General features: G+C 41.6%; 1 protein-coding gene across 3 annotated transcripts in view; it reads left to right on the forward strand.

Annotated features, from left to right (window-relative positions):
• Window positions 1-27,950, forward strand: part of RIMKLB (ribosomal modification protein rimK like family member B) — a 55,711-nt gene that overhangs the window by 20,561 nt on the left and 7,200 nt on the right. The window contains exons 4-9 of one of the 3 annotated variants that reach the window (XR_009556876.1): window positions 4,933-5,163; window positions 9,447-9,533; window positions 13,033-13,236; window positions 14,259-14,404; window positions 18,916-19,087; window positions 21,067-27,927. Coding sequence is in view for 1 of the 3 variants with exons in the window: in XM_035141260.2 (XP_034997151.1) it covers window positions 4,933-5,163; window positions 9,447-9,533; window positions 13,033-13,236; window positions 14,259-14,722 (986 nt within the window). In the remaining 2 variants the exon portion in view is untranslated. Of the gene's footprint in view, window positions 1-4,932; window positions 5,164-9,446; window positions 9,534-13,032; window positions 13,237-14,258; window positions 16,338-18,915; window positions 27,928-27,950 lie in introns of those variants that run through there. The other 2 variants (XR_009556875.1, XM_035141260.2) reach the window with 2 other exon arrangements.

The raw sequence follows: 27,950 nt of genomic DNA on the forward strand, positions 1-27,950 counted from the left end.
TACAAATTTTTTGCACGATAAAATGAATGAATGGCATTTGGGTTTGAAGAGAGAAGATAATATTGGTTTACAGAAAATGGTTTTGTTAGGTGTAATACTGGAGTGGATGAGTTGAATAATGTTTACAAATAGTTGATAGACTAATAAGAAGTTCTTTATTTTTCTGTCCTGTTATTTTTTCTTTTTTCTCTTTTTCTTTTATCTCTTCCCCCCCCTTTTTGTGGTTTTTGTTTTTATCTAGATTAACATTTTACTTTTAACCAAAAAACTATTTCATGATAATTTCTATAATTTTTCTAAAATCAATTTGAAAAAATAATTTTGTGGGATCCCTTGTTTCTGAATCTGAAACTAATTTATATTTGGTCTGCTTCAGTTACTAAAATGTATTTTCAGGACAAATAAAAACCAAAAAGAATGGATTAAAGCTAATGAGGAATTTTGCCATAGAACTCAATAGGGCATTGATTCAACTCATGATTCAGTGCTGATTCCCAAGTTGGCCTTAGCCTGAGAGGTCTCATGTTTTTAATCATGGTGTTAAAATGACCACTTTGAAACAGTACAAAGCCATGTAGCCCTTAGTGCACCCTCAGATTTTTATTTTTAGCACAGCAACATATTGCTGTAAACTCCAGTTTCTTGTGGCCTTGACCTTCCCTGCACAAAACTGGCTGTCAAGTGCTTTAAAACTATTTTTTAAGATTACTGCTGCTCTTTCATACTGAAGTGCTTAAATGTATCAAATCAAATCAAATCAAATTTTATTAAACGGTCACAGACCAAAATGTATTTAAATGTATTAGAAATTAAAGAGTTAATGTGTGTCTAGAAGATTGATAGAGGGAAACTTCTCTTTCTCTTTTTTATAACTCAAGAACTCAAGGCTATTTAGTGAAGCTGATAGCAGGAGAATCGGTACAGACAAAAGGGAGTTCTGTAATACTTCACTCAGTGCATGTTAATTTAACATGCAACCCTGAAGAGACTGAAAATGCCCCATATTAGCTATTCAGTTGGGTTTCTACTTTCCTGCCTTTTTAAAAAAAGCTCTCATGTCACAGGTCAGGCTCTAGAGTCTATCAGGTTCTGAAAGTAAGCAAATCTTTTGAACTGGAGGAAGTATGAGGTCTATTCTTCTTGACTTCTAAGCTGGATTCTTCTTTTGTCCCACCAAACTTTATCAAATCTGCAGTCAATTTGTAGGATTGTCTGTCTATCTGTTTACCTACATACCTACCTATCTATGATACAGCAGGCCTTTTGTTTGCTGCTTATGGTGAAGTCCAGGTAAACTCCATCAGTGCTGAGTTGGACAAGCGTCTTGGCAAGGCAGCTACAGTGATGGCTCATCTCTCCAAAAGGGAGAATGGGATGCTAACGGCCAATAGCAAGATGAAGGTCTACCAGGCTTGTGTGTTGAGCACACTGCTTTCTGGTGGTGAGACATGGGCAGCTTACGCCCACCAGGAGCAACGCCTCAACGCTTTCCACATGAACTGCATCAGGAAGATTTTGGGTGTCACATGGCAAGACAGACTCAAACAAAGATGTGCTCTCCCAAGCCCACATTTCCATCATGTCTGCACTCCTGTCTTGGTAACATCAGAAAGCTAATTGCTTGGAGTTAATTACGTTGGCTACACGTACAATTGCTTTTACAGAATTAAGGCTTAGCGTTTTACTCTCTACCTTTCTGGATGGCTGCTGTAAGAAATTATCCTTGGAACAACATTTCTGTGTCTTTGTAAAATGGTTATAGATGACATGGTTCACCACATTACTCAGTCCTCTGTATAAAGATCCTTGTGAAAAATATCCTTCTTAGTTTAGCTGCAGGTTTTTTTTTGTTACATCAAGTAAGTTTGTGTGCTTTTTGCTGTGGGAAAATAAAAATTAAGTTACCATGTGTGTTTCTTTATTTGAGTTGGCTGCCAGGAAATTAAGAAACACATTTCTGACTCAACTCTGAATGTCTTTTTTTTCTTTGTTATGGCTTAGAGCTAAACAAATAAAATTGTTTCTACAAACTGCAAACCAATGTGTCTGGGAAACAGCTAGATAGAATTTGGAGGCACTAAATCTGAAAATTCTTATGTGGACAAAAGGTGTGCAAACACACAATCGATGACCTACATATGTAGTACTGTATAATGCCCTAGTGTGGACGCAGCCTACGAAAGAAACACAATTCATTAAATTCAGTAGAGGTGACTCAATTTTACTGCTACTTGGACTATATTTCTGAAACTAACAAAAGGCAGTAACCGAAGTCAATTCTGTTAAACGGATTAATCCTGACTAACTTCAGATTTAAACTACAAATGTGACATTATGCTAAATTATCAGTGTTAACAGTTACATTTCTGAAATTCTGTGGAAGATGTAAGTGACTTTTCCATTTCCTTTTAATGCAGTATTGTGCAAATTTGCACAACATTGATTGTGTAAAATAACTTGACCAATGTTCAGACTGTTGACAACAAAAACTAACAAGCACTTTGTCTGAATGCTGTTTAAACAAAGGGATGATTTTTTTTCTATGACTCTTTAGAGATGTGGTGGTGGTAGCCAATGCTTTTGAGGGTTTTTTTCCTGGGAGGTCATTTCGCTGCAGTACATGTAGAGCTGAGAAGGGTCTTGGAAATATTGCGGGTATTACTTGAGATTTAGGAGAGGACGCATGGCAGACTAGACACTCTTGATAACATCAGTCATCTTTCTGTGAAATTGGAACAATCCTCTAGCATGCGTAAGAGATCATGATAGGTTCCTACATTGGTATCTAGCTTGTAAATACCCTGCTTTGGTTAGTGACAGTGCTTGAGAATTTGATCTGAAATTATGTGCATCTCTCTTTGTAACCACACTTTTTTACAAGCACAAGTCAGCTGCAATGCGGCAGTGCTCGCTTGCAGCTAATGAAGTGTGCTGCAGCAGTGTCTTGTCGTCTGCTGCTCTTTCTATAAAATTATGAGGTCAGGATTGGGGAAGGGGAAGGGACAGCACATGAACTTGCTTAGTTTACTGCCTTCCGTAAATGTGGAGGTTGAAAAATGTCCAGTGGGGGCAGGGCAGGCAGCATCCTAAGCCATGTACAGCTAAGGTTGCTAAGGCATTTTATACTCCAGCTACAGACTCAGGTTTGAAAGGTATCTTAGGTGCCAAGAGAACAGGAGAAACCAGAAGAAATTATTCCAGGTTGCTTTGGGGGGGGGGAAGAGAGCAGTCATTGTGCATATAGCACCCCCTCTTGAGTACAAGCAGGGCACTAAATTAAGGGAGCTTCCCAGATTTGTCCCGCCTGAGAGCAGATAACAGGCTTAATTGGAGTGCCTGCTACAGGTTATAAAAAACATACATTTAAAACCTTTTTGTGTTTAGTTTTCTATTGCCTTTTCCTTAGCTCCAGGGAGCTGGGGGGGGGGGAATCCCCCACAAGAAAAAGGAGAATGCCTTGCATGGCACCACTGTTATTTTTCCTTTCCCCTATGACTGGGAAAGCACTTCCTGAGGCATAAGACTGATTTCTTCCTCTTCTCTTTCCCTCATTTCCTAGGAACAACCAGTCACCATTCACAGGCTCTTCCCCATTGGGGAAGGTGTATTTCTGAGACACAAGTCAAACACGAAATCAGCCTCACTTTTCTCCCCACGCTTCCACTAGGGCTTGGGAACACGTAGTTCAAAATGGCAGGTGTTCTTCCCTGTTGAGGGCAGAGAAGGAGAAGGCAGCTGGGATGGCTTTGTTTCCCTGTCACTTCATCAGTTTCACAGAACCTATGGGTGCTGCCTTGATGATGGGACCCAGAGACTTAGTAGTGGCAATCACGCATGTGCAGCTGAATAGCTAACCTTTGACCTTTGGACTGTTGTTGGACTCCAGCAGTCAGGGATGATGGGAGTTGTAGTTCCACAACTTTGGCAGGCCTGCAGGTTAGCCATTCCTGGTCCAGGGCAGGGGTAGGCAACCTAAGGCCCGGGGGCCAGGTGCAGCCCAATCGCCTTCTCATTCCGGCCCGCAGATGGTCCGGAAATCAATGTGTTTTTACATGAGTAGAATGTGTCCTTTTATGTAAAATGCATCTCTGGGTTATTTGTGGGACCTGCCTAGTGTTTTTACATGATTAGAATGTGTGCTTTTATTTAAAATGTATCTCTGGGTTATTTGTGGGGCATAGGAATTCGTTCATTTTCCCCCCTCAAAATATAGTCTAGCCCACCACATGGTCTGAGAGATGGTGGGCCGGCCCACGGCTGAAAAAGGTTGCTGACCCCTGGTCTAGGGGCTGAGGCATGTGTGTTAGCCCCAAGGTTGCTGAGCCACTTCTTTCTGAAATGATTCATATAATGGATAAAATGATTTTTTAATGGATTGTTCTTTACATGGGATTTAAAGTCAAAATAGCCTCCCAGGCTAGCAATATTGTTTTCATTCTCCCCTGCTGTCTTTTTTTTTTTGAAAAAGATCTGGCCCTTTTCTTAAGGAATCTGATCCAAAATAAGGCACAAACCAATTCTCAGCCATGCATGGAGTTATGTTGAATTGCAGGTTGGTTTTGCTGCAGGACACTTAATATTACAGTACTGCCTTTCTGGAAACTCAGAAATAAAGAAATCTGCTTACTGGCTAAAGATCATGGGAAAAGTATTCCACCATTGTAAAAGAAGGGTGTGGTTTCTTGGCTGAAAAAAGCAGACTGAAAAGATGATAAACTGAGTAGATAACAATTTGGAGTATTCTGGTACATTAGTGATGGATCAGTAGTGTGTATCTGTGGCTAATTCCACCATTCTTGTCACATGGATTATTAAAATGCTTTTGTTACCTAGAGCTGGCATTTTTTAATCTACTTTTTGTGGGAAGGGGAGGATTGGTCCTTGGTTTTCTTATCAGATTGTCATTCCTTCCTTCATTTATTATTGCTGCAGGTCTTCGAGTCAACGGGGAACTCATCACTGCTTACCCACAGGTAGTGGTGGTGCGTGTGCCAACACCATGGGTCCAAAGTGACAGTGACATTACAGTTCTTCGCCATCTGGAGAAGATGGGCTGCCGGCTCATGAATCGTCCCCAAGCCATACTTAATTGTGTCAATAAGTTCTGGACTTTCCAGGAGCTAGCTGGCCATGGTGTGCCTCTTCCAGACACCTTTTCCTATGGTAAGCCACCTAGATTAAAATAATGCTATTGTCCATTGTGACCTTGTACCTGGAGCAAGTGAGATCCTTACTAAAACTCTGAGTGGTTTGGGGAAATCTGAACGAATGAAAAAAAGAATCAAGACTCTACAACTTGACTAGTGACAAATTGCCAAGTGGCAAATAAGAATAGAGTTGGGCCTCGTTTCCTTAAACAGGTGTTAGTGTGTCCACTTCTGAAGAAGCTCACCCTGGGCCTTGTGGTCTAAAAGAAGGAGAAGAAAAGTTTGGATTTGAATATCCGGCTTTTTCACTACCCGAAGGAGTCTCAAAGCGGCTAACATTCTCTTTTCCCTTCCTCACCCACAACAAACAAACTGTGAGGTGAGTGGGGCTGAGAAACTTCAAAGAAGTGTGACTAGCCCAAGGTCACCCAGCAGCTGCATGTGGAGGAGCGGAGATGTGAACCCGGTTCCCCAGATTACGTGTCTACCGCTCTTAACCACTACAGCACACTGGCTCTGGTCATAAATGACCACTACTACCTGGTCATAAATAACCCATTCTTGGGTAAGATGGTAGAGCGATAGCAGAACAGTTGCAGGAGCTCCTGGAGGATTATCTGGACCTGTTTCAATCTGGATTCCGGCTGTTTTAGAACTGAATTGGTTGATCTGGTTCGAGAATGGAACCTGGCGAGTGTGACCCTGTATCTAGTTCTCTATATGAGTGACTTGTGATACCGTTGACAATGGAATCCTCCTTGACCAACCGTGGGGCCACTGTTTTACTGTGGTTCTGCTCCTACCTGCAGGGGTGTGTCCAGGGGATAACATTGGGGGATGGGGTTTTGGCCCTGTGATCCTTGCACTGGAGGGCACTGTCTTGTCTCTACTATTCTATATTGGAAGGCATTTTGGGGCAAAGTGTCATCAGTACACTGATGACATGCAGCTCTGTTTCTCCATAACACCTGAGTCAGGAGAGACTGCAATATCTCAACCTCTGCCTGGGTGCAGTGGTGGATGGGGTGAGGACCAGTAAATGCGTTTGAACACTGGGATTTTTAAATTTCAGCAGGCATTTTAAGTAAGGTTTTTTTGATTGAATGGTTAATTTGAATTGATGTTGAAATGGTATGTAAACAAAATGAATGAATGAGGCATAAGCATGTTGGTTTTTTAATTAATGCACTGATGATAGGTACCTTTCCCCCACAGCTTTTTTTAAATCTTTTGTTGCTTTTAGTTATGGAAGCTTAGCAACAGTATGTTCTTATAATGGTGACCATCCTATAAGCATTTCCTGCCTGTTAAATGTGTAGCTAAGCAAACCTCTCCAATGCATTGCATCAGGGGCGGCAACGTTTTTTGAGGCCGGTCCGGTCCACTCCCTAGCAGACCTCTCAGCTATTTCCAGCACACTTCTGGGACGGAGGAGCACCAGTGCGCATGTGCACACACTGTTTCTGGCGCTCTTACGACCTGGAAGTCGGTCCCCGCGACAAGAAAAAAAATAGCACAGCCCAAAAAAAGCATGGAATCCCCACGCTGATCCACGGAATGGCCATGGGCCTTAGGTTGCCGACCTCTGCATTAAATCATATTTTGTAGGCCTTGTTGAGGCATAGGTCTATTATTGTGGTTAATAACATTAGTTACCTCACTGCTCATTCTGCTTTTTCACTGCCCCTCAGCAGGCCAGCTGCTGCTTTTCTAGGTCTAGGTAGTTAGGAGTTAATGTTCAGGATGACAGATGTTTCCATCAAACTGTATTTAAGAATTCAGTCTGTAGAGGGCTAGAAATATGTTTTTCTTAGTGTGTATACAAGGACCTGGACTCAGGCTTCTCTCTTCCCCTCAAGTGCCAGATGGTTAAAATGTAGGGCTGCCAAGAGAAGCAAGATGTCCTACAGCACACGTATTCCTCTTTGAACAAGTAAAATGCAGAGCTGATTCTGGCTTGTTCTGCTAGCTTCTAATCAGGTTTTTAGTGCCTCTAACCCAGGCACCCCCAAACTCAGCCCTCCAGATGTTTTGGGACTACAATTCCCATAATCCCTCACCACTGGTCCTGTTAGCTAGGGATGATAGGAGTTGTGGTCCCAAAACATCTGGAGGGCGGAGTTTGGGGGTGCCCTCTCTAACCCTTGTCTTCACATTTACTACCCTGCTGACACCTAATTTTCCTCCTTTGATTCCATAGCTCTGCTGGTAGGAAGCATTAATTGAAGGATGGGAGGCAGTTTGTCTTATATGAACCTCTGGCATAGGCCCCTTTGGTTATGTGTCAGGTGCTTCTCTGGCCTGTGAATGACAAATGTAGCAGGATTTTCATGAGAACAGCTTCCTCACAACCAGGGTGGGGAACTTCAAGCCTGGGGTGAGTGTCAAATGTGGCTCTCCCAGCTTCTCTTTCTAGATGTTGGGACTATCTCAGTGCCAGGCCCCTCATCAGCCATACTCTGTGCCATCCTTGCATACTTTTGCCTGCCTGGAATGCGTTCTTGAACTGTGACAAGTCTTGCCTTGACGATGGACAGAGGAGGGGGGGAGAGTGTGCAGGTAAACTTTTGACTTTCCTGTAGCATGAATCTAATCCACAGTACAATGATGCAAGTCACTTTTGTTTAGCTCACTTTTTTGGCTCTGGCCCTGCTCACTACTTGGCGTGCAGCCCTTGGAAGTTTGCCCATGAGGGAATGTGGTCCCCAAGACTGAAAAAGGTTTCCCACACCTGTACTAAGCATTCAGCTTCTGGCCTGGAAAGGAGCTTGGCGCTTCAGAATACTTGTCTCTGGTTACTTGATGAAAGAGGGAAATGAAGGGAGATAGTAGAACAAGGCTTTAAATGTTTGGTCTTCTTAGAAGGTTAGAGTTCATAAGATGGTAGCGATCTGTAGCATATTTTCAGCTGAAGAAATAACAGGCTGTGATTTAATCCGACAACTCAGAGCTGTTACTCACTGGATATTTTATATGCAAGTACCTGAGTAAAGAATGGCTGGACTTTGCACCCTGTGTGTGATCATCACTTTTTACAGCAAGATGCATAGAATTGGTGGCGGCAAAAAATGTGTGCGCAGGGAGAATTTCCAGTCTGGGGCCCTACCACAGGAAGGGCTCTTTGTCATGGCCACCAGCTAAATAAACTTCACAGGCAGGTGCACAAGCAGAGCCTCAGAGATATCTCTTACTATCCAGGCAGGTTCATATGGATGTAAGCAGTCCTTTGAACAATGCTGTCCCAAATTACTTAGGGCTTTTAAGGTCAGAACTAGCACTTTCAGTTGGACCGGGACTGGAACAGAACTGGTACAGAATTGAAGTTATGTGCTCCAGTCGCCTTGCTCCCACCAGAAACCAAGCAGCAGCATTCCACACCATTTGGGATTTCCAGACCACTTTAAAGGTAGCCATATTTAAGGCACCACGTCTGAGAAGGCTGTATCCCTGGTTACCACATGCCTAATTACAAAGGGCAGGCAATCAGAAGAAGGGCCTCGGAAGAAGAATGAAGGGTTGAAGCCAGTTTGCGTGGGAGAAGACCTTCTTTCAAGAAGCAAAGCCCCATGTAGGGTTTTGTAAAGAATGAGCAACACTTGAATTGTGCTTGGAAAGTGGAGTGGCAGCCAGTGCAGCTCTTGTAAGCTCTGATGAGATCTGTAGCCAGTCCTAGTTAGTAACACAGCAGCTGTGTTGTGAATTTACTTAAGTTTCTGGGAAATCACCAAAGGCAGCCCACATTGTATTGGTGCAGTCAAGCAGTTATTAGGGCATGGATCACTGTGGCCAAGCTGTATTTGTTGAGGAGCAGTTGCAGCTTACATACCAGCTCTAGTTGGTACAAGATGGTGCATGCTGTGGATATCATTTGCACTTCTAATGAAATCTGAATTGATCAGTGCCCTCAGGAAGCAAATTGATAATTTAAATTCTTTCAATAAAATATAAATAGAAAAAATACAAAAAAGAAGCAAACTGGATCTTTTGGGAGAAATGCATCCCCGTGCAGAGCAGCTTGGACACTCCCTCACATGAGGCCTGAGATTGTTTCTACTATAATTACAGGCTTTTTAAAATTGAGGAAAGAAAAGGCATCAATGTTATAATATGATGGTGATTTGATATTAGAAAGTCACATTTTAAGCAACATTTAAATTAATAGGAAATTCTATGCAACATATGGCCAGAATAGATAACCTCTAGCCTTCTTAAATAATTGTGTTGGCCTTTGGAATATGCCTTTGCTAGAAATTGGCTGAATGCTTCACTGGCAACATGTATATTTTTTTCCCCGTCCAGGTGGTCATGAAAATTTTGCCAAAATGATTGATGAAGCAGAAGTGTTGGAGTTCCCCCTGGTTGTGAAGAACACACGTGGTCATAGAGGTGAGTGAGAATCTGTGCATAATTGCTATGGGTTGTGCTTTGTCTAAAGCTTCCTGGCTATTTCGGAAACACTTAAAACATCCTAAACTCAGCCTTGCCAAGAAGATGCAGATTTTTCCAGTGATGTAGTAGTATCAACCTTTGCCTGAATAACAAGCTGATGTACAGGCAATGAACAATTTAGGTGTGTCCGAATGATGCACTTTTGGGCACAGCACCAAACCCAGAAGTAGCCCCAAACGTCAAAAAGACATCGTGGAATTGGGCTGAGCGGGCAAATGAGGTTTGCCTAGACCTCCTAACTAAAGTGGTATACCTCTATCAACATGTGGATAAGTAGAAGACCAAGTGTTTTATTCAGCTACAAAAATCACATAAGTGTATTTCTGCATGTTGAATCATTTTAATAAGAGGAACAGAAATCCTTATTTTTTCGCAGCTAGCATAAAGTATAATTTAGTGATAATTTTGGTGTTATCATTTGAATTTAGAATTCAAACTCTGTTTAAGTGATTAATTTATATTAAGCTTATTGAACAACATTGTAACAAAGCTTTATTTATTTTATTTATTTAAAGCATTTATAAACTGCTTAATATTTTTAAAAACTCTACAATGTAATAAACAAACAGCATCATTACAATTAAAATACAACCTGAAGCCATTAAAACAAAGATTCAGGGTATCTCTTGAGGATATCCTGGAGGTTAAGGTGGTCAATGACCCGTAGTCATGATGGCTGTATTTTACCTCTGTATCAGAGGCATTATGCCTCTGAATGCCAGTTGCTTAGGAAACACAAGTGGAGACACTGTTGTTTCACTCATGTTGTGCTTGTGGCCTTCCTGTCCGCATCTGGCTGGCTACTGTGAAAAGAGGATGCTGGTTTGATTCAGCAGGGTTCTCAGGTTATTTTCTCAAAATAAAATTACAGTACTGCATTTTGAGTAAGTATTTTAAGAAAATGCTAAGACTAGTAAGCAAAGATGCAGTAGTTTACAGGGGGGGAGGGGCGGCAGTGAACATTCTGCAGGGCTAAAATAATAGTAATTGCGATATTATCACACATGGAGGATCACCATACGGTCTGGTTTTCCCAGTGGCCTGCTAAGTTGTGTGTAATGTTAGCATGGTGTAATTAGGGTGCAATGTGCTCTTTGAAGCTAACCCTGAAGAACGCATAGGCTCCCAATAAGAAAGGTTTTGTGCATCTCTGGGAGAATGAGCTTTTTGCTAGCGAGGGGAAATGGAAACACTAGAGCAAGCAACATTTTCACAGGAAACCAACCCATGAACTCAGCAGTGATTTAGGAAATAACGGTTGAAGTCCTGTTTTTTGGTGGTGGCAGGGATGTGGAATTAAGGCAAAACCCGTGTTTTGGATATCTAGACAGTAACAATCATGGAAGCAGCGAAAAGGGGTAGCTGGGTAGGCAGGCTAATATTTATGCTTCGTGGGGCTACTCTCTGACCACACAGTCAAAGGAGCAGTCAGAAGCAAGATTAATAATAATAATAATAATAATAATAATAATAATAATTTATTTATTTATTTATACCCCACCCATCTAGCCTGGCTTCCCCTGCCACTCTGGGTGGCTTCCAACAAACATTAAAATACATCAAATACATATAATAACTTAAATCTCCCTGTTGCCAGGCCTGCAGAACCAGCCATGTGCACTGGATTGAGGTGATCACAGATGAAATTGTGTGGAACACCACAGGCAAATGGGGTGTTTGCTACACATAAATGCATGTGCACACACACACCTACACATATCCCAGACAGTTGTTCCAGAAAAAGCTTCAATGTATGTGAAATAAACACAGTGATAACAGTAATTGGTGAGGAGTCAGTCTGGGCGATATCTGGCTTTCAACATTGTGATATATCACCAGCTGAACAGTGTGATATACTGATAATACCATGATGTCTGAAATAAGGATGCAGCTATGCAGAGGCATTGGCTGGCTTCACAGTTTCCCCCACATCGTGATTTTTGCATAGCAAACACATATGATCTGCAATTTATTGCCATGTCAAAAATTATGAAACTGATATCACAATATGGACTTCAAACCGGTTTTGACAATATATTGATTTATTGCCCAGCTCTAGTGAGGACACTGATCTAAGCGTGGCTGAGTAAATCCACATCTACAATGGGGCATGCCCAAATGAGTACAACTAAAATTCTATATTCCAATCCAGCTATGTCATGCTGGGTTTTCCTTTTGAAATTCCTATGTTGAACAATGCTTATGTTTTGTGTTTCTGTTATGTGGCCTCTTGCAGGAGAATAGCTGTTTGGGGCTTCGGGGGTTGTCTGAAAGAAAGAATTTGCCTGTAAGCAAAAGTCCAAGGCCTGTGGACACAGGATTGCGTAAATACAGGGATGAAATATTTCCCTAAAGTAAACATTTTAAGCAAAAGTGATTTGCTTGCCATATCAGTTGATAAAAGGAATGACTTATCTTCATTTCACCAGACTCTTGTGTGTTTCATGGCAATTAGATAGTTTGAATAGGTCAGTTAAGGAAGAGGAAGAGCTGGAGATCAAGAATTGCTCAGTGTGGTTATGGCTGTTTCAGAAGCAATGTATTGTGAAGCCTCACTGTACTGAGAGGGCTTAAGAAACTGACCGCTTGTGGGCAAGGCAGGAGCACAGATTTCTGGGAAGTGGGCTGCCACATCTCCAGTTTTCTTTCCTGCCTTGTTGAGAGCAGACAGCCTTTTGTTTGCTCCACGTCGCCACTGCATCTGGGGCCTTAAGACTAGTTTAGGGGGTTGTGGCAGCTGTCTGTATCAGTTTAGTTTTAGGCCTGGCTCAGGGTTCATTTTTCTAGGGATAATTTTTCATAGATTTTTGTTGCATTCAGCTTACTGGTATTTACAACAAAAGAATATTTCCCATCTTAAATGATATTAAGAATTCTAATACTTCCCATGGATTTGCATTTGGCAAAAAATAAATAATTTTTATATTTTTCACTGTTGCACTAATTAGTAGCTACCAGTTAATTGGGAGTGGTTCATTTTGGGTTCATCAGCTAATCATACACAGCACCTTGGAATCGGCTGTCATCTTTGGACTGTGATTGGTGCAGCCCTCTGTTTTATGTGTCTAGAGAACCCAAAACCTGTTGCAAAACGCTCTTGCAACCTAGTACTACTAGAATAGCACGGAATGGTACAGGCCAAGATTGAAGGATACTGGCAGACCTATACTGAGGGAGTTGAGAACTGGAATAAACGTTGGAAATTGTGAGTTTGCTTTAAGGTAATGTTTTGTTTTTCAAATTTTGCTATTTTTATAGCACTAAATGTGCAAAGTGCTTTACCAATTTTAGTTTTATTCATACATGCACCAGTGCTGCCAGGATACTTTTTTTTACAGCACTGAGATTAAGGATTATGTTTTTCATACCCTTTAGAAATATGCAGAAAATTCCCTGACCTCCTCCCCCTTTCACCTTCCATACTGTCTTCATGCAGGTAAAGCTGTGTTTCTGGCAAGAGACAAACACCATTTGGCAGACTTGAGCCATCTAATTCGTCATGAGGCTCCTTATCTATTCCAAAAATATGTCCAAGAATCCCATGGCAAAGATGTTCGTGTCATCGTAGTGGGAGGTCGTGTGGTGGGCACTATGCTGCGTTGCTCAACAGATGGTAGAATGCAGAGCAATTGCTCGCTTGGTAAGAATGGAAGTGTGCTTATTCTTGGTTGGAATTGGGGCCGGCAAAGGAGAGTTTAAAATCTAATTTAAGTGGCAGCCGTTTCATGTGCAATTACAAATAATTAAGCTGTTACATTAAAAATTAGATTTTGAAATTGGAGACTTGACCAACTTTTTAAAAAGACAAGATACTGGTATTTGTAATACTACCTAGTAGGCTTCCTTCAGTTTATATGGTTTTATCTGGTCACAAATATAAAAGAATAGTGATGTGGTACTCCACACAATTTCTGTAGTCACTTTTTAAGATAAGTGCCAACTTATTGCCAGTGAACTGTGTGACTGGAAATAGGCTGAATTATCACTTATTTTATCTTGAAACTTTGTCTCCTTGGACCACTTTTATCTTTTCTGTGGCTGTTTTATCCATGGTTACATATCTTGGGCTTTGATTATCCCACCAAGTTTTTAAATGCCTACTTTTATTTCATTCACTCCTTTTGCTTTACCTCTCATGGAGTGAAATCCTGAACCAAATGTGAGAGCACTATCATCTGCCTGTAAAGCTGTATTAATCGTGAACCACTTTCAGAAGCAGTGTGATTAAAAGCTGGTAATCAAATACTGTTAAGCAATTCTTTTTTAAAAAAAAAATAGGATCTGTTTATCTTGCTCATCATCCCCTGCTGGAAGTCTATTGAAAAGTTTTTCTGTCACCTGTTTTCATAGAATTGTGGAGTTGGAAGGGACACCAAGGGTCATCTAGTCCAACCACTTGCAATGCAGGAAATATCAACTAAAGCATCCATGACAGATGCCCATCCATTTATGCACTAGCTGTTGGGTTTTCTGTCATTCAGGTGGACTCCATCTTTTTGATACAGACTTCCCTAAACGTTTCCCCAAGACTTCAGTCTTATTCGTTATGGAGCCCCCGCATCTCTACCTATTTGGTCCGTGGTTTTTTTTTAAGATGTAGCCCCCAAATAGGTAGGCCTTCAGTAGCGCCACCCTAAGATTTACCCTTTTCTCTTTTGCCAGGTGGCATAGGAATGATGTGCTCTCTGAGTGAACAAGGCAAGCAGCTGGCAATCCAGGTGTCTAACATCTTGGGGATGGATGTATGTGGCATCGACCTCCTCATGAAGGATGATGGCTCGTTCTACGTCTGCGAGGCCAATGCAAATGTAGGTTTCATTGCCTTTGACAAGGCTTGTAATCTAGATGTAGCTGGTATCATAGCGGACTATGCCGCTTCCCTTCTTCCCCCCGGTCGCTTGACACGACGCATGTCCTTGCTCTCTGTGGTGTCCACGGCTAGCGAGACTAGCGAGCCAGAGCTGGGCCCTCCAGCTAGCGCCACTGTCGATAATATGAGCGCCAGCTCCAGCTCTGTCGACAGCGACCCTGAAACCACAGAGAGAGAGTTGCTCACCAAGCTCCCGGGGGGTATATTCAACATGAACCAGCTAATAGCCAATGAGATTAAGCTCCTGGTGGAGTGATGCCACATGTAAATAAATATGACCAACTTTCTTGTACATTTTTTTTTTAAAAAAACCAACTACTTGTAGTGCTGTATATCAGAAGCAGCTTATGGAGGTGAAGGGAGGTTTTAGTCTGGGGATCAAGATCAAAACGCATGTTCTGTGAATGCTGCTTTTTTTTTTGCTACTTATTGATTTTGCAGAACATACGTTTAGTTGATATTTTTGACAGCCAATTTCCCTTTGGTAATGCCCAGTTAAGAACTTGCATTTGTGTGGGGGAGGGGGTTGAAACCTTTGTGACATTAGGGATGCCACTGTGATTTTTAAACTCATTGCAGAGCATGTGGGTTCATAGGGAAGTGATTCAGCTTGATTTGTGCTTTCGGAACTTAGAAGTTTTAATTCTCCAAAAGCATTTGTAAACTATTGTCTGTAACCATCCCCTCACCTCATTAGCGCTCAGTCCTATTGGTTATTTTATACCCCTTGCTTTTTGTCCCATTAGGAGTTTATAGGTTAGGGCAGCCAATTTCTGTTTCATCCAAAGGTTCTAAATATTGGCATTTCCCATCGTAACATCTGTAGGATCTGTGAGAATTCGCATCCCTGACAAACAGTCTGTAATGGCCTCAGAAGTCTGGCCCTTCCCTTAAAGCAATTAAACAGGGTGCAGCATTTATTAGTTCAGCATGAGCTTTTGAACCAAACCTGTGACTTCTGCCATTTCAGTATTAACAGATGGGTTTATGTCCATACATTTATATTTAAAACAAACCACTTTCTTTCGGAGAAAGATTTTAGTATGTGTGGATTTTTAAGAAATTATTTTAATTCCTGGGGTGGGGGGAGAAGGTGTGTCTAAATTTCAGTCTTGTTCATTGATGGCAGAAGTGGCATGTTTTCTTTTGCGCAAAAGGCAAAGATAAACAGCACTGTTAACTTTTGGTGTACAAAATAATGTTTAATCCGATGTGAAAAAGAATAACACTAGTTTAAAACAAATGTGCATTGACTTGTATTTGTTAGTGTTTTAGTCCTTTTTGCAAGATATATGCTATGTTAATGTTTCGTTTTTAATACATGCTCGTCCAACACTTCCTTCTCCATGCCTGCATCTTTAACAGTGGCCAAACTTGAAAATACCCATACTGTTTAACATCACCACTATTTAACAAACAAAAACTAGACACTTTTTAAAATCTGTTACCCTGAAAAATGTGGGAGGGGGTGTGGAGGAGGGTTGAAGTGGTTGCAAATTTCACAACCACCTTGGAGTAAACTTAATGTGTTACTACTATTAGTAACGTTTCTCTATAGAACACATTCAAATCTAAAGTGACTTCCTAAGAGTAAATCCTGAAGAGAAATAAGCAGGTTTTGGGCAACAACATAGGACACTTTGCTAGTAAGGCCCAGCCAGAATGGGAATATGATTTAAGGCCACACTTCTGTGGATCTCAGGCCCCTATGTATGTGTCTGTATTTTGCTTTGTTTTGTCATTGGTTTTTTGTCTGTCCAGTTCGTCACTCTTTTTTCCAGAATGCCTGATGATCTCCTATCCCAACCCCTACCCAACCCTGATACTTCTGGCTGTGCATTTTCTTATTAAATTTGATAAAAGAACCAAAACAGCAGCTTTGGGTCTGTTTTAATGGCCTCACCTTCCTCCTCCTCACCCATTTCTCACTCATTTATTTTCTTTGGGGTGTGTACAACATGGAAACAATATATACAGAATCCTATTACTTTTTATATGAAAAAAAACACCACATAGTAAAATGTTTGCAACAGGAAGATGGTTTGTGGAAATTTTTTGGAGGGTGGGCAGCTTATGTGTATAGTGCTGCTTTTATCTGGATGCCTCAAAGGAGCATGGCCCCTCTGCCTCCTGAGGCTCTGAGCTTCATTCCTCTGGCCCATCCTCTCCACTTGGCTGTCTAACCTTCACTCGGATCTTAAATACACACCAGTTGAGGATTACTACGCAGAGAGGCGTCAGGCGGCAATAAACAGAAAAGTGTTAACCTGCTTTCATGGAGGTTTGGTCATGCCTTGTTTGTACATTTTTTGTTTTTTTTTAAATATGTACTCTTCTTTTTTGTAGAATTAAATATTATTTAAATCAAGTGGAAGGTTGACTGTTGACATTAGCTGATGAAGCAAATTGATTGCCCAGGTTGGAACAAAAGATACAAAGGTTTTCATTTAAAAAAACCCCAAACATCCAGCAACTCAGACAAAGCCCAATCTTTGACAATTTTTTTCCTGGTTGGTGGTTCTTCAACCCTTTGCCAGCTACACGTGTCTTCTAAAATACAGGTTTCTCTGATGACCCAGTTGGGTAATCTTTTTCCTTATATGTGCTTTGAAACACTGAGCATATTTCAGGAATTTGAGCAAAGAATTATCCTTCTGTTATCTGATAGAAGTTTACAAATCTCTGAATCACACACTGAAAAGAAACAAAGTGAATCCAGGATGGAACTGGTAACTCTTTGACAGTTCTGCTATGGGCTGCATTTAGTCTACGTTGCTTGAGCAAAACTGGTAGTGAGAAGTCGCTTTTCACACTCACGTGTCATTGTTCCCCACCCCAAATTCCTAGACCCAGTTTACATCAATATAAACACAGTGCAATGAAGCACACATTTCTTTCTAAGAAAAACCACACAAGCAAAACATGGAGAGTTTTTCAAGCTTTGATTTGTCTACTTGTCATGAGATGGTCATGGATGTATTGTGAGATTGGAGGAAATTGTGGCTAATCTGTGGGAGAAGAAAAGTCACACTAAAATCTCACAGGAAATTGTACTTAAAAAAACAAGGGTTGTAGATTCATCCCCTACCCTGCCTATCGTAGCTCCACCAGGGAAATGTCATGGTAGAAGGTTTTAAAAACAACATACCTATCAGGTAAAGAAAATCATGCTCTTACTAATCAGGGTGAAACTTCCACAAAAGCTAATGCTACATGTCACACTTTTTTTGAAGAATATTGACTTAAATGCAGTAAGAGCACCAGCGTTGCTGATCATAGTTTGAAACTTTATGTTGAAATGAGTGCTTGGTAAGACAGAAGTCATAGTATCAGCATAGCCAATGACATAACACAAATGGAAGCAAAGTTGCTGGGATGTGTGGTGGTGGGTGGAGCTTGATGAATTCCATATGTTTTATTTGTATTTTTAATATGTTTGTACTTCTGTATAGCAAATTCTGCAGATAAAACGGTTACCTTCATACGTTTTTGTATTGTGTAGAAATGCAGATTGTGTTTATAGCTTTGTATGTTTTCAGATCTTTAATGTCTTAATGTTTTGATAAATTTTTATAAACCCTCCTCTCATTCTGGAACACTGTGATAGATCACCAGTAATAAATGATGGAAGGACAGCACATTCATGGACTACTTTTGTTCTTGTTGGGTTGCACTCACCTTTCAAACTGTGTGATCATGCTTCACTGACTTTGCCGGCAATGCATCATGTGGATTATCTCCTACGAAAAATGTTCTGGACCTGTGATGCTTATAAAAATTTAAAAGAACTCTACGAGAGGTGCTGCACCGGACTCCTACCAGAATCAACAAGTGGAATAAATCATTTAAACTTCTAATAAGTCTCCCAGTTTAGAGAAGCAAAGCCCAAGCAGGTTAAATGTGTAAGGGCTTAAACATTGTGGGACGTATCAACATGTACAATTCTTTCTCATGGCTCACTCTTTTTGAGAAGGTTTATGAGCTATTTGGCTGGTGTGAGACTCACGACCCACTCCTGTTCTCTCTATGGAATTGTAGGTGCTCAGACAGGTAACCTCTGCTGCTACTGTCTCTTTTTATTTTTCATTTTTCTCTGTTCTAGGAATTCCTAAAATGCAAATTATTGTAGGATTAATAATGAAATTTTACCTTTTCCCTTTAGTTTCCTTTTACTTTTTATTTTGAGTCTCCTGACTTTGGAGGGTGATTTTTGGGATGATCTGATGGTGGCTTGGACCATTGTTGGAAGTTTCCATACCCCCCTCATGTACCAGTTTTCAGTTGAATGTCTTTTATTTGATTAATGCACTGTCCATGTTTTAGGGTGGGAATTTGTAGTTCTTGGGGGAAACACTGTTCTGCTATGTAAACTTTTATATACATATAATTCGTCTTGCTTATGTTTATAACAATTCACACTTTCTTACTGTTCTTTGCAAAACTTTTCAGGAGCCAAAAAAGTCAAAACAATCCAGAGAAAAACTTCCCTTCTCCCCTTTCTGATGGCAAGAGAAAGAGCTTGTGAAAAATCCTTGAGAATGTTCCTCCCTAAACTTTTCCCCCCTGTGGTAAAACAGTAAACGCAGCAGTTTGGTGGCATCCAGTACCGACCTGTTGTCAGGTAACTTTCAGCTCTTTTGATCATCCCATGTTTGCTAACGTTGCTTTCCTTTCTTCTAACACCCTGGTTTTCATATTATTACTGTCCAGAAAGAATGAGGCTTAGGAAGCATGTTGAGTTCTTCTTGTTTTTTGTTTTTGTTTTGCTTTTTTGCTAGAGCCATGTTTTAATAAACCTTTTCAGGATCCATGTGTTCAAGTAGGATCATGGCAAGGATGAGTTTAAACAACATGCACTGCTTCAGAAAGGAGTGGTGGGGTGGTGTGTAATTCCATAAATTCTGCCATCTCCACCCTCCCATGTACCTTGTCTTGCTCTTCTCACTCCCTTCCCCCCCCTCCCCATATACACTCTTGGCTTAAGTTTTTACAGGGCTTTGGTCTTTCCAGGGGCACAATCAGCACAAAACTAATCGGCATCAATTAATAACAGGTATGAAAAACTAGCTGTACAAAAGTTATATATAAAATTAATTTCTTATAGCAGGGCTGGGGAGGGGAGGGTGGTTATCATCCTTTGTTAAGGCCATTTGAGGGTGACGTTTTCAGGCATTTTTAGTATGTGCTGTTGAGGATGGTACTCGTGTCAGTAATACTTGGTGATTCAAATGATCTCTTGATAACTTTGAAAACAATTTATTAACAGCCCAAAACTTGTGTAGTGCTGCAACTGCAACCATTTAGCCTATATTGAAGGTACTTTCTAATGAGGAAGAATATAATGCTTCAGATAAACATTCTTAAATTCATTTTTGTGTGTACAAGTTGGAAATAAGTCATTCTTTTTCGATGTTGCTGTATTTTAACATTTTGTGTGCACACCACCTAAAGCAAAATGTTTCTTTGCCAGTTTAACCCCATAACACGTTTTGAAATTTGTAGCTTGGGACATCTTTTAAGCAGCACTAGTGCAGGATTTGCCTTTTTTATGTTTTAAGAGTTCACAGGTGTTATTGCATATTATTTTTACTGCTTCTCCTTTTCACTTGGCGTGGAAGAGTTACTCCAGAATATAATTTTGTCCTTTGATTGCTGAAAGAAATGGTTGTACCTTTTAGAGCTAGCTGAAGAGGTCACAATAATATTGCAAGCATTTTGACAAATGCACCCTTTCTTGTGATACTTGTTTTCTATGTAAAATGGGACAAAAGGCATATGTGTATATAAAGCCTGGTGAGCAATTAAAGCTCTCCTCTTTCGACTTGCAAACAGACTAGGGAAAAGTTCACGCTGCAGATTGCTTCCTTTAAATTGGCTGCGCCCTTGTGAATTGACATCTTAAAGGAGGTAATCAGTTGCAGTCCCTTTGCTGAAAATAAAAGTATTCCCAATGGATTAGGGACACCTCAAGAAGCATTGTCCCTGCTCTTCCGGTAACATTCCTGGGAGGAGAGAGACCCAAGGGGACAGGGAGAAGGATGAGAGTGGTGTTGAAGCAGTAGGAGTCTGTGGGAAGAGTGTTTGTGAACAGTGCCCAGCAAAGGTTAAAACAAGCTGCTACTTTCCCCCCCCCCTTTGGGAACCCAGGAAGGTGTTACGTCTTCAGTAAAAGTTGTTTGGTTTTGTGATGTTCTATGTGGCTCAGGTTATGTGTTTCAGATCTGTAGCTACTAATATGCTATAAGAAAGAATTAAATAGCCTAGGTTCTACAGTACCTGGAAATTAGTTGAGCTCAACCCAACCAACAAAGCTGCTGCACACACCTTCCTACTGAAATGTATGGAAGTCACATGGTAGCAGCGCCAGGTGGTATTTGCCTGTCCTATTTTAATCTGTCCTTTATCCAGATAGCTCCATCTGTAGGGAGGCCTTCCAGAACCTGTTACTGGGTATCGTCTGTCCAGAACTCTTTTTGAAGGGTGTGGGTGGATATGGGGGAAAGCTTAAAATAAGCTTTGGTGCCTTAAAAGGATCCCCACTGTATGATTTTTCTGCAAGCTGAACAAGAACTTCTTCTATATACCCTTGTGCTGCAACAGAGTAATAAAACTGGTAGGTGGCAGCAGAAGAAGGAACTTATGCAGATGGCACCCGTGAACTGAGAATGCTGCCATGTGTGGAGAGATGGATTCCAAAACATTAGCTGGTGTAACGTGCAAAGATGAGAGGCAGCTACCCTGACTTGTCAATCTGCATGGTGAGTCTGACTCTTGGTCAATTCTTATCCACAATAATGGATCTTTACACTCCACAGTTCTCCTTAATCTGGAATGCTGACTAAAAGCCATTATGGAGGGCTGACAGACCTGTGTGTGCTTGTCTGGATTTCATGTTACACAGTACTTTAAGAGATTGTTGCTGACTAGTTTATCACAACCTTCCCCTAGGGCATCCCTTTGCTCATGTTAACTATTGTGTAACACTTTCTTCCAAAAAGTACTGCTAGATTGTATTTTTATCACTCCCATTTCAAAGACATTTTCCATGTAGTATTTATACTTCTCATGTATTTCAAGGTGAAGGAAATGACTCTGTGCCAATTTTGTTATAACAGAAATGGAATGTGAAATTTGACATTTGATCTCACTGTGGCCCAGATTTTCAGTTCCAGGGAATGTTCTGCATTAAATAGTCATTGGCTCATACTTCATGTAGGGCAGTGTTGTGTGGAATGAGCAGTTAGAAATAGAACTCATTGGGGAAAATTGTCAGCAGCTGAGTGGAATGAGAAGCAAATATTTATGATCTTGAAACATATTAAAGTAAGTTTTCGACTTTCATATTTTCCCTATTGACGTTTTCCAAAACTGCCCCTTGAAACTTCATATGTTGGAAATCAATTGTAGCTGTACAAACAATTGTCATAAGAGATCTTTTACAACTACTTGCTTGTGATCATTACTGTGCCCGTTAAAAGGTAAAGGGACCCCTGATCATTAGGTCCAGTCGTGACCGACTCTGGGGTTGCGGCGCTCATCTCGCGTTATTGGCCGAGGGAGCCGGTGTACAGCTTCCAGGTCATGTGGCCAGCATGACAAAGCCGCTTCTGGCGAAGCAGAGCAGCACACGGAAACGCCGTTTACCTTCCCGCTGGAGCAATACCTATTTATCTACTTGCACTTTGACGTGCTTTCAAACTGCTACCATAGGTTGGCAGGAGCTGGGACCGAGCAACGGGCGCTCACCCCATCGCAGGGATTCAAACTGCCGGCCTTCTGATTGGCAAGCCCTAGGTTTAGTGGTCACAGTTAATCTGGGAGTTAATGTGCCACAGATTTTAACCACAATATAAACATTCATAATAAACCTATGAGATGTTTCCACCAAATGTTCATGGTTTGCCATCTGAACAGCTTTGTGTAAGATAAGTAGAGTTAATGTGCAAATGAATGGCTGCTGTGATTGCAGGAATCACTAGAATCCGTGCAGTACTGCTTGTGGGAAATAGGATTCTGTGGAAACAATTCGTTGGTGCTGCCACATATGTGAACTTATTTGGTTAAACCAAGGTGCCCCTTGCTTCTCAATGATTTTTTGAGTGTCTGAAATATGACACTTCTGAGAAGCACAACATGAGTTGTGGGCTGCCTGTCTTATTTCAGGGGGGAAATTGCATGGAAACTGGATATGCTTACAAGTTACCTTTTTCCACTTACAGTGCACATAGCCTTAGAGGAATAGGTATCCTAAGCACCCTTCTTGCATTTGAAGGGGCTTGCAATAGATATGTGACAGACTGACTTAGAGAAACAGTGGGGTAGATCAAGGCCTTTATTCACAGTGCAGTGTGCAACAGTCATATTGGAGGTGCAGAGGGTGGGGAGGGAGAGATGCTGGAGCAGGAGGAAGCAGTGGAGCAGGTGGCAGCTGGACAACATTTGCTTATCTGTCTCAGGCAGCAAAGCATTTTGAGCAGGCCCTGGCTCCCCCCCCCAAAAAAAAATGATATTTACTTGAACTTGCTGAGTGATGGCCAAGAATTTGGGTTGAAGTTACCTTAGTATGTGGGTGTCATCCAACTCCCTCTAATCCAGATGTGGCAACCTCATTTCCAGTAATGGACTGGATGCCGGCTAATAAATTGAAGCTCAACCTAGATACCAGTAAGCTGGAGGTGTGATTGGTGGGTGGGTAGGGGGCATTCAGTTTGTGCAAGATGGGATAGCACTCCCTCTTAAATTGGTTCACCGCTTGAGTGCAGGAAGCTCCTGCAGCCAATCGCAAGCCGCGCCTTGGTTTTCGAACAGCTTCAGGAACAGATTAAGTTTGAGAACCAAGGTACCACTGTATTGCAGAATAGCAGGACTCCGGAAAGAGTGAAGTGGTCCTGGTTTTCTCCCAGTGCACCAACTTAACTGTAGTTTAAAGTGATGTGTGAACCAGACATTGATTGTATGCCTCCCTAAGCTCATTTCGTATAAAAACTTGCTAAAAACAATAAATAAAATTAAATGCAGTAAATAAAATTAAATGCAGTAAAAGTAGTCATGCACTAGTCACCTGTGTCTAAGGAGTAATTTGATAAAGAATGTGGCTAAAGAATGCTGATTTCAGTGCATACTGCAGACATGCCTGTAGTCTTTCCACCACGCCTGCTTTTCCCAGCTGGCATACCTGATGAGTGTGTTCATGTCACTGGAGGGCCAGGGGAAGCAGCTGGGAGGAAGGCTTTGTAAGTGAGAAGGAGAGAGGAGCATTAGGAACCAGCACTGCAATCTTCTCTGCTGCTGTGCTGCTGTTTAACAGAGACCCAAGGTGTCCGCCCGTTTGCACCCCGCCTGATATGTAGGTCTACATAAGTATTGCAGACCAATCTCTCAGTTGAGTACTTGTAATAAAATGTGATTTGTGCTTAATAGGGGAGTAGAAAAAAGCCAGAAACACTGCAATCTCATGCATTTTTAAAAAAATGTTTAAATCATTGCTATAGCGTTAGAAATATACAGCCAGATCCTTCACTGATTGAGTTAATATGCAAAATTCTTCCTCTCCCACCCCCATCTCCCTCTATTTTCCAGAGCCTCTTTATGTCCTGCCTGATACAGCTTTCCTTCAGTGCCTTCATTTCTCCAACCCATGCTTCCCTTTGCTCTTCTTTTTCATGATCCTGTACATAAGGGCTGTTGTTGTTGTTGTTGTTGTTCACATCTGTCTGTTTTGATAGACAATGGAGTGCACCTCTAGGGGCGCAGCCAAATCGCTGCATTAGCAGTACTAAAGTGACCTCCCTGGGAAGCAAGCCTAGGCAGTGTGTATGGAGGTCCTGGGCTGCCCAGACGACAAGACCCCCATCTTGGCCTCGCTTTGCTGCAGGAGTTGCAGGAAGGAGATGTATCAGGCACCATCCAACCACCTTAGACACTCCATTCCAGATTTGTGTAGGGTTTACTCCTTAGCTTGCTCTTTTCCTGAATATATCTCATAAGTCAACAGAGGTTTAGGAACAGAGTTTGCCTTTTCCTAGATGAGCTGCCTTCCCAGGTTGACTAGTCCCATCTGTCCCTCACTTCCCTCTACAGCACGTGCAGAAACCGCCTTCTTGACATTTGGACCCACTCTTGCACAATCCATTGGAGCCTGTATTCGCATTCAGGGGAAGTCCTAACTCACCAAGGTTTTGAGACCCATCAGCTACTCTCACCTGGTTTAGTCAGCCAGTCACTGCCTGTCGCACTGACAGCTTCTAGGAGACACAGGTGAGAGCTGACTGCAGGGTGGGGACGAAAGGTGGATAAACTACCCCAGAAAGAGCATGGCGTGTCCCCCACCAGAGGCACTGCTTCTCCCCCAGCACCCGCATAAAGGCTAGTAATGGTCTAAAGCCACACGAAGCTCATGGAAGCCTTCAGTTCTGTCATGGAAAAAAGGTGTAATTTGAAATAACTTATCCAGCTTTTTTACACTGCCCTCCTTCGTGCCTCTAGGGCTCCCCTCTTCCAAGACCTCAGCTACTTTCTTTACCAGGCACTCCTGTGTCTTCTCAAGATTCCTCCCTCTTGCTCCCTACAGCCTCATCAGTCCTTGGGCTCCACGTGAAGCTTTTCTTCCATCCAAATAGAAACTTTGAACGAAAGGTGACGTGACCCTCTATGACCATCTATGAGTCAAACTCATGACAAGACAACTGTGTATGTGTGTGTTGTTCATATGCAGAACAGGGGGCTAGGCTGGATCTATTTTTGCATGAAAAGGGGTGTCAGTAAAGAGAATGAAACCCCTCTTGTCTTAGCTTGCTACATTCCAATATTTCTAGCAATTCTTCGCTTCCCCTGCCCAGTCAAGTCCTATTAGCAAAGGAAGCTGAACTGTAGAGAAACTTGCTGCAGTGGAATGCAATAAGAGAAGGGAGGGGCTTAGTTTCCCTCAAGTGCATTTTAAAAGAAATTGAATTGGTTACCGGTACTTTGTGCAACCTGCACAATTTATTCCACTTGTGTCCTAACAGTCTTGAGTCCTTGGGCTACTGGATTTTTAGTTTTGACTAAAGCAGACTCTCAATCATATGGTTAGTCTGCAGGTACTGGCAAATACTGCAAATTCATTTGATAAAGGAGCCAAGAGAATCTCTACTAAAGTGTTTTCCCCTTCCTTTCACATGAAGATTTCACACAGACTCACCTGTCCCTCAGAAAAGTGGGTAGCAGGAACCCCACCAGCCTCTGACCCAGTGTTTGGAGGAATAAGCAAGATTACAGTTTGCTCTAGAAGGCCTTGGAGGCAAAACTGCTTCTCCACGAATTCCAGAACTGTTTTTGTTCCAAATGACATTTCCAGAGGCAAGCTTTGTAATTGCAGGAGAATAGAGTACTGTTGAGCTTGTGAAACTACTTATGCACTCCCCCCCCCTTTCTATGAAATATTTTCACAGGACACTGATGCTGGGTCAGCAGCCCCAGAGACTGCCACTATCTCACCTGAGGACAGGTAATGAATGGCAGGGGGGTGGTAATGGTAGCAACATGCTTGTTTGACCTGAGCTCATATTTTCTACTATACCTCTTTCTTCCCCAATAATGAAGAACCATCTTCAAGGCTAGTCAGTATCCTTGATGAGTCTCTGGTGGCTACCAACGACGAAGCCAACTACTCTGATGGTGGTTTTTGTGCTACTTGTCTCTCCATTCCCCCTCCCCAACATTCCAGTTGCCTGGTTTTATATTACGGTGACCATTTCTCTCTTATTTCTGTAGGGTATATGAAGCATCAAGAGACCTACCTTCTTCTTTTTATGGGTTTTGTTCGTTGCCCTTTGTTTCTCCAGTTGTGAAGGGAATGGTGCAGGGTGGCAGAAAAAGTCCAGAGACGGAAACAAAATGGCATCAGTGGGAATAACGTGTTCATCATATAATAGAAGATGCTCAATAAACTGCAATTAAAGAAAATCATGTGTATGTGTTTCTTCTTCTGTAACTAACTGTGGTCAAATCAATTGGCTCCTCAGGCAAGTTGACCTCTATGTTGCTTTGATGAAACCTGCATCCCCGTGTTAGTACTATACATGTGTACTGATTCTGAATGCATGCCAACAGTGCACAGCTGCCTTCTGTGGAATCTAAGGGGTTCTGCAAAGCTTCATCTCCTAATGGGAATTTGTTAGATTATTAGAGTTTAGAGCAGGCATCCCCAAACTGCGGCCCTCCAGATGTTTTGGCCTACAACTCCCATGACCCCTAGCTAACAGGACCAGTGGTCAGGGATGATGGGAATTGTAGTCCAAAACATCCGGAGGGTCGAAGTTTGGGGGTGCCTGGTTTAGAGCATGGGGTGGGGTTGAGTTTGGGTTTTTTACTTCTCTCATTAACAGCACGGTTCATCCTGATTATTTAGAAATTATCAAGCCTTGGCATTGGAAGTTTTTCGCATGTCAAGAAACAAATAGTTTGTGCCTCATTCTACCTAGTCTTGCATACCAGTCAAGACAGTGGTTTGGGGAGAGGATTGAAGGAGGAATCTCTATCACATTAGCAAGTCATGTTTCTTTAGGGAGTCTTGTCTCGCAAAGCAGTATCCCTGAATTATTGTAATTATGCATTTATTTTTGGCTGAAGGCTTAAGGCCTTCAATTTTTTTGTTTCTAATGGAAAGTTGCCTTAGCAACAAAGCCAATAAAATCATTCTGTACAAATACCCCACACGTTAATGGAATATAGGCTATCATGAATACCCATGACAGAGATATAGCCGTAACCATTTTAAGTATTTCACCAGCTTAAGTATTTCAAATTTAGTAATACTTTTAGCAGTTTTGGCCAAATAATGAACTCTAAATATATCTGTTCAGATCCTTTTATCATAGACAAACACTAAATTGCCATCCTAGAAGAGTGGAAACTAGTATGGTAGTGAACAACTGAAAGCCCCAAATTGCATCTTAAGAACAACTTCAGTAAAGCAATTAATATAAAAGTCCCCATGTTCTTAAGTAGAGTTTCCCCTTACAAAGAGTATTGTACCCATCCTCGAGAGTGGTGACACCTGAGATTAGCTACATATGATAGCCTAGGGACAGCAACCCAGCTTGAAAGTATTGTTCAGTGGCAACCAATGAATAGCTGAGTACCAGCAACTAAGATCTTGCAAAGAGAAGCGGTTAATCGCAAAGTGGGTTGGGGAAAATCTCACATAAGCCTGCTAGTACATTTTAGGGAACAGTTCCTTTCGTCACTATGGCACTGGTGGAAAATGCTGTTTGTTAAAATATCCTTTCTGTGCTACTAATAAAGCCAGGAGTTTTCTCAGTATGCTAAGAACATACAGAGAGCCTGCTGAATCAGACCAATGGCCCATCTACTCCAGCATCCACTTTTCACCAGATTACCTGTGGGAAGCTATCAAGCAGGCCTGTATCTTGTCACATGAAACATACAATTTTTAGATTTTGTTCATTTGCCGTATCAAAGGTGTGAGGGACAGGGGATATCGC

Source organism: Zootoca vivipara, chromosome 16, assembly GCF_963506605.1.
Source record: "Zootoca vivipara chromosome 16, rZooViv1.1, whole genome shotgun sequence".
NCBI lineage: Eukaryota > Metazoa > Chordata > Lepidosauria > Squamata > Lacertidae > Zootoca > Zootoca vivipara.